Raw genomic sequence first — 7,668 nt, forward strand, 5'->3', positions numbered from 1 at the left:
TTTGTGTATCTGTGGAGAGGAGAGGAGAGGTCTTTAATCCCAGATTGGATGAACTTCCAATTTGGGATTCCCAAAATCTATAGGTTTTACAGAAAAAAAAACTAAAACACCTAAAAAACAGGAAACTTAAATCTAATATAGATGTTTAGGAGCTATTACAAGTTTATTGATTCACTAATCTACCACAACTGTGTTGTTAGAAAGCAGCTCTTGCATAATAAAGCCCTCAAATATTGGCGTTTGTGGAAAAGAGAAATTCAATAAAGGCAGTCCTGCATTACCAGCACAAATTGGAAAAAGAGATGTTCTCAGTGCTAATCATCAATGTGCATGTATTGGTTTAGTTCAGTGAATGGGCTGGATCCTTCTTCCAGATAAATAACCCATCACATTCAATCCCTTGCTACCTCAAATGAGGTGCCATTAATAATTACATAAGGGATTTGCCAAAGTTAATAATGAACTGTGCTCTTTATTTTTTATTCTGCCAATGCAAAACTAATTTAAGACAGATCAAAGAAATATTTAGATACTGCAGGACAGAATAATGAAGACCACAAAAATCCCTTTGCAGACACAAGACCTTCCAGTAAACAAAATGATTCTTCCTCAACTTTCAACTGTAGACATCATTCCCCAGGTGACAGATTAATCTAAATTAATTAACTATTGATATGGAACTTCAGGTTCAAAATAATTAAGCTCTACACTCTCCTGGTTTAACTTTTCCCCAGCTATAAAAAATGCTGGCACACAACTAGGATTGCAAAAGTCTCAGTATTGACCTCATTTGGCACCTACTGAAGTTGAAATCAATATGAAATTCATAGTAACCAAGCGAGTAGATTTATGCTGGCTAAATATTTTACACCCATTTCATGAAAGACCCTCCTCACTACTTTAAGCAGGAACATCAAATTCATGGCACGAATGACCAAACTCTCCATCCAGTAGATGCCCAGTAGCCGTATGCAATTTTTAAAAATCAAAACAGCCAACTTGGTAAAAGTGTAGCCAAACAAGGGATCAATTTCATGGTACAGTGGAATTCAAGCTGGAGACACCCCAATTTGTAGCGCTCTCTCAAAAAATGCACTGTGCCAGCTTTAAAACTAGGATTTTAGAAATATTTTTAATGCAGAATGTTAGTAGGATGGTGAGGTGGTAATTAGGAATTGTTTCCTTGCAGGTTTTAGGAAGAGGACACCAGTGAACTCCAGAGAGCCACACAGGGGCCATTTGTCTCTGTGAAAGAGCCCAAAGCGTAAGGCTTTCTTGCCTAACTGGATGCAAGCCCCAACCCTATTCAGCCAACTTTGTGTGTATCAGGCGTCGTCAGTGTGCCATTGGTACTAATGCCCAACATTACTAATGCCCAACACATAACTCTGTGTATGACTTTTTGGGAGATTTGTAGCTAAACATGAGGGCTGCCCTTCTGGCAAAAATGCCTCCCAAGACAACCACCCATATAAAGTAAAACATAACATTAAAGGCATTAAAATCACTTAAAACAATCCCATCTTGTGTGTCCTTGAGTTCTCCATTTTGTTTCAGTCTGTCTGAGAGTACAATGAACTTCAAAGCAGAAGAGATGCATGCTGTATGTTCTCTCATCACCCACCCCTCCTATGGGGATAACAGCTTTGAATGAGTAATCTAGATTAGGACAATGATGCAGGAAAGTGTTAAATTTCACCTTTCCCAGCATCAGTCCCAATTGCCTCTCTTGCATGACTGCTTTTAATGCCCACCTCCCCAAAAGTTCTCCCCACAGATGATTAGTTGTCTGTTTTCCGACCTTCAACAGTGCTGGGAAACATGTTGTTTGAATCTGCTATAAGAAAGTTTGGTATTTACTCCATAAATATAAACAGTCTTGTGTTTAACACAACTGAAATTTTCATATGCAACTGAAGTATCTAAAGGAATACTTCTTCCATCTGTTAACTTTAAAGCAGACAGAATTTTAAGCCTAAAACAGATGCCAAATCACATCTGGAATAATACTCCATTAACTAAATTGTGCAACCATTAAGATGTTCATGCACACTAAAGTACCCTGTTAAAATCAGGAAGGTACCATCACTCTTGCCTAAAACCGTAAAATAATAAAATAAAATTATGAAGCAGTAATAGTAATAAAAAATAGAATTCCGTATCACATTCTGACACCCAAGTACTAACATTTTTAAATATACACTTTCAACTTATCTACCAAAAACTGCAAAGGAAAAAAAATTCTTTCCCTCTCCTTGCACAGATAAAAGCCTCTGTTGGAGGTGAACAAGAGCAGATCACGGATTTTTCATTAGGTTAGCCATCAAGCTGACTACTAATCAGGAGCTCTTATCTCAAAGGAAGCCTGTTTCAGCTTAGGCTCAAGATTTCTCACTAGGGAACAACTGTAAAAGGAACAACCATTTCTCCTTAAAATGTACAGAAATCCAGAAGAATATGGCAAGATGCATGGAAGCTGCCCTCACACATATTCCGTATGTGCTTAGGGACAATCTTCACACGTAACTCTATTTTGCTTTATTTATCTAGGCACTTCTAAGGTGCTATGTATGTTTATATTTATCAGGATTAACCCTCCCAAGGTAGCTCACAACATACAACTTTATTGTGAAAGAATGGTAGAGATACAGCAAAAATGCACTGTACCACAACACACTCTCGTTTTTGCCTGATGTGGGCTATTTTGATGGACAACAGCTCTACAACACTTCAGATGGGGTGCTCCTCAGTCATAACCCAGGGTCCTGCTACAGGACACATCAACAGCTGCATCCAGGAATTTTTGTTTGTATAGCACGGGCTCCGTTACAAATAAAAAATAGCAGAAAGGTCATCTTTGCTTCCCACAAGAGGTCCAACTCCATTTAACTGTCATACACGTACCACAAAACCATCAATGGGTTTTATCCATTTATGCCTTTAGTGGAAAATGATACCAATTTCTTGCCAATCCCTCCTACTTACTGCAGCCCTCTCTGCTGTATCCCATTCTGGGTTCAACCATAATTAACGACTAGAAGGGAGAGAATAGTTGGCTTAATTGGGTTAGGGGGAGATGGCTGAAGATGGGGGTGTCCCAACTTACGTAAATGGAAGCACTTTATGCAAAGGCAAAAGGCACCGTTGGATACCACCCAGTAGATTTAAGGCTTTTTCTTCATGCGTACTTAGTCTGTCCAAAATAAGAAATATAACAATACTACACTATACTGAAAGCTGATTGGCCACACCTAGCAGTATCTCTCTCTACATGCAACTTGTTCAATATCCAACAATCTCATTGCAGCAGGTGCCAGTCTCTTGTTGAGGGACATGGCTCATGAGCAGAACACGTTTTGTATGCAAAAGGTCCCAATTTCAACTCCCAGCATCTCCAGTGACGACTGGGGAAAAGTAGGCCAAGTAGACAATGGCGAGCTAGCTGGCCCAATGGTCTGACTTGGTGTAAGGCAGTTTCCTATGTTTCTATACATACCTTCAGATAAACACAAGGAGAGGTAATCTTACTGCATCCCACCAAAGAACCTCTGTTGGAGCACTAAATAATCTTGTGTATTAAAATAAGTCAATAATTTCAAACTGCTTGACCAAATACTATATAGTAGTTTGGTTGGAGAATCAGTCAGGAAGGCTCACAATCTTCCACTCACTTGCAGGCATAGGGCAAGTTTTGAAATAAGCATTCAGATGGCAAACTACCAAAAACTCATGTTGCAGATTGCTATGACAGCAAGGAAACACCACCTTGCCGTAAAAGACTAGCAGTGTTTAAAGCTGAAGGAAACTCAGAGCCTGTGGAGTCAGTGGCTCTACCAAGTCCAGATCTCTAGTAGGTCCTGGGGGTGCATGTGAGCCAGCTGTAAGGACAGTTGTCTTTTTTGTTTGTTATTAAACTTCTTATAAGTACATGTAACATGAATGGTGCTCTGTTAAATAATGGTGATGTATTTGGAGTGGTTATATTTGTATCCTGCTTTTCAGACAAATATTGAATGCCAAACCAGCTTATACCAATATTAAAAAAAGAAAGTGAGACAAGAGGCACTGCCCTCTAGTTTACAAATTTAAAAAGGCAAGATTACACAAAAAGGAATCAATGTGGAGGGAAAAGGTAGAGGGAAATTAAGTGGCCAGTTGCAAGCTGCTTGTTCCTTCTTAGATAGAAGTGTTTCAACCATCCAGTATCCCCTTTAAACATTATGAGTCTTAATAATTTTAAAAACCTGAAGAATTAATGGTGGCTGCCTGTTCCTGTTTGATAAGACAGGCTTTATTGTTGTTGAAAATTCAACACTAATATAAGCATTCAATTCAAACTTACAGGTAGAGTTCCAGGTAGAGAAGCATCAAAAAAAGATACTAAGGAATTAGGTGCTCCTGCAAACTGGACTTGTGAACCGGAGAAAAGCTTTGAGTTGGAGCAGATCTGTGCATGAATTTCCAGGCCTACCACTGCTGCCCAGGGAACATTCCTAAAAGAAAGTCAAAAGAAATATTCACTAGCTGGGTTGATGCAATTCAAATTTCTAAAACAGCTGGGGTGTGGTGTGGTGGTGAATACAAATGTCAAAAGTATCAGAGTTCAACAGTATGCTGGAGCACACTGCAAGCCCACAACTGCTGTATAATGAACATTGAAAGATGTTGTGAAATGTTTCCATAAACAGCTGAAAATTGTACAAAAAGCAGCATGTTAGAAGGCAAAAAGAAACCCACATCCTGAAAGCCTTACATCGATTTAAAGTGCATTTCAGAAGTTACATTTTATCCAGAGAGAAAGGGTTTGTTGGGCAGGTGTCTAATTTTGTACCCAGTGGAGATTATGAAATAGAAAATAAATATTAATTGATATCCTTCTATGTATGAGAAATCTCCGACAGGCAGGTGGCATATTCAATTATGCATATGCTGTCAGATGGTCACTTTCAAGCTGGGAAAGGTGGGTCTACAGAGCACCATTAGTACTGAATTAGCATAAACATCAGTAGTCTGGCAATAGAGAAATCATCTTTTCAACTCAAGAGATGGTTCTCTGAACAGGAAGAACAAGCAGCACCTTCCTATCTGCTGAAAAGTAATTGCAGCTCTCACATCCATAATCTTTATATGAGCAAGAGAACAGTCACCTTTACTGCCTGAACCACTTGACAGGTTCTGGAAGTAATTATCTGGACTTGTACAAAGAAGAGACACAAATATCATATTTCACTGGTGAAGTCAAGCTTATGCCATAGCTATGACAGAAGTACTTAGATCAAGATGGGAGATTAGGAAAGCAGAAAAGCTCTAAGCAAATACATCAAATATAGTGCTTCTTTCGAACATTAAAACACTTAAAAAAAAACCCCAACCAAAACCAAAGTTCTGTTTCTGTATAATGGAATTATTCAAACTATAACAAAGTGAGCTTCCCATTCTCATCTCATTTATTATGAAAAGTAATTAGGAGTAATTGTTGAATACTGTTTTAAGTTACTATTTTGCTTATATTCAAAGCACATTGGTGGGGGAAAAGGAAGCAAAAGATATATCTGGGTGGGGCACCTGTGTCCCTGCAGATGTTACCGGATTCTCACTCCCATCATCCCTGACTACTGACCAGCCTGGCTCAGATTTATAGGAGCTGAGATCCAACAATAGCTGGAGGGGCACAGGTTCCCCATCCCTGGGATATATATTCAACAGAACTTCACAGAATAAATTATGGAACAACATGCATTTAGAAAACATTAGAACTAAAATGACATGTTTTGCCAGAAAGGTTACAGCAGGGGTCAGCAAACTTTTTCAGCAGGGGGCCGGTCCACTGTCCCTCAGACTTTGTGGGGGGCTGGAATATATTTTGAAGAAAAAAAATAGAACAAATTCCTATGCCCCACAAATAACCCAGAGATGCATTTTAAATAAAAGGACACATTCTACTCATGTAAAAACACGTTGATTCCCAGACCGTCCATGGGCCGGATTTAGAAGGCGATTGGGCCAGATCCGGCCTCTGGGCCTTAATTTACCTACCCATGGGTTACAGGATGGGGTGGGAACCCAAATTGCACCTTCTGTAAAAGAGCACCATGACCTTGGCATGATGTCTGTCTTAAGTGTAATTTCCACAAGGATAGCCATGCTTGTGGTTTCTACTGCAACACCAGCTAAGACTCTCATGGCACTTTGAAGACCAACAAATTTATTGTTTTATTAGCTTTTGTGGACTGGAGTTGACTTCATTGACTGAATGATACTCTGGTGACACATCTGATGAAGTAAACTCTAGTCCACAAAAAAAAAAATGGTGCCTATATTTTAATCTTTAAATATGCCACAAGACTCTTTGTTGTATTGTAGATAGCTGAAAAACAAGAAGCTGATTTTAATGAAACAGTTTCTCACGTGTGCTTGAAACTGCCATTTAAAGGCTGCTACAAACATGTCATTTATTATGCAGTTAAAGGAAAAGAAGGCAGTGTAGATGTGCAGACATCATAATCCAATGGGCACGTACTGTATATTTATTTTTTGTAATGCATGCATAGGAACATAGGAAGCTTTCTTACACTGAATCAGACAATTATTCCATCTAGGTCAGTACTAATTTCATTAATTGGTAGTGGTCCTCCAGGGTTTCTAATGGGATATTCCCAGTCCTACCTGGAGACTTGAAGCCAATACCTTCTGCATGCAAAGCAGATGCTCTACTACCATTGAGTTAAGAACCTTCTCCTGTATGCTAGGTCCTGCACATTTCGCCCTCCACAAACTTGTGCCACTGGTAAAAGGAAAACTTGCACTTTTTAAAAACCCAATGTTGGGTTTTTAAAAATGGGTAAGAAATGTATACTTTTTGACACGGTCCTCAGTCTATTTGTATAAACCTTCATTTTATTTTAAACTTTGAGAAACGAGCTTTTTTTGTGTGGAGTAGTGGGGGCGGCGGCCAGGGATTGCGGGTTGTTAACTACCTTATTCTAATACCGCTCCTATCCAGACCTTTGCGACAGTCAGATTGATAGTTGCTCTGTGTCGTGAGGGGGGGGGGAGAGAACGGGGGAGGCTGACAAAAAAGGCAGAATATTACCCTAGGGAGGCGAACTGCATGAAGCACAAATAAACATTGCAAGGGATGGAGGCTAGCATATGCGACAGGAGTCCTTACTCTCCCAGCCCGGTTACTACTACTCCCTGTCGTACCGTTTCTGCTTCTCTGTCATCTCTTTCGCACTCCGGCAGAGCGCGCTAGCGGCCACCGGACCCTCCGGGCCGCGCAGTTCGGCGACATTCCCGACGCTGCGATGCCCAGCCCCGAGCCAAACCCGGCAGCGCCGCATCACGGGCGCCGCCATTTTGCTCGGAGTTTGTGAAGCGTCAGGTGACCCACCGACTCTTGCGGAGCCTCCTGGGAAATGCAGTCCCGACCGCGCGCGGACTAGAGGAAACGAAGGGAAGCAAAAAAGCATTTCCCGTGGTGCACCGCGACTGATCCCTTCTAAATCCAATGGGGAGAGTAGCACGGAGAGAGGGCGAGCTAATCTGTTGCAGCCGTTCGGCCGGTGGAAATAGGCCGATGGTTCACGCTCCCTCTGGTGGCAGGTGGGGCGGGTGGGGTGCAAAATTAGGTGCCTGTGGTCTGGAATCAAAAGGAACCTAGGGCAG

General features: G+C 40.8%; 1 protein-coding gene across 1 annotated transcript in view; it reads right to left on the bottom strand.

The window, feature by feature from the left end:
- The window catches only part of GATB (glutamyl-tRNA amidotransferase subunit B), a 38,749-nt gene extending 31,358 nt beyond the window's left edge, over window positions 1–7,391 (bottom strand). The window contains exons 1-2 of the mRNA XM_035112165.2: window positions 7,207–7,391; window positions 4,343–4,493 (exon numbers count right to left, since the gene is read on the bottom strand). Coding sequence (XP_034968056.1) covers window positions 4,343–4,493; window positions 7,207–7,358 — 303 coding nt within the window. The 5' untranslated portion in view covers window positions 7,359–7,391. The remainder of the gene's footprint in view (window positions 1–4,342; window positions 4,494–7,206) is intronic.
- Window positions 7,392–7,668: the final 277 nt, after the last annotated feature.

Source organism: Zootoca vivipara, chromosome 9, assembly GCF_963506605.1.
Source record: "Zootoca vivipara chromosome 9, rZooViv1.1, whole genome shotgun sequence".
Taxonomy (NCBI): domain Eukaryota; kingdom Metazoa; phylum Chordata; class Lepidosauria; order Squamata; family Lacertidae; genus Zootoca; species Zootoca vivipara.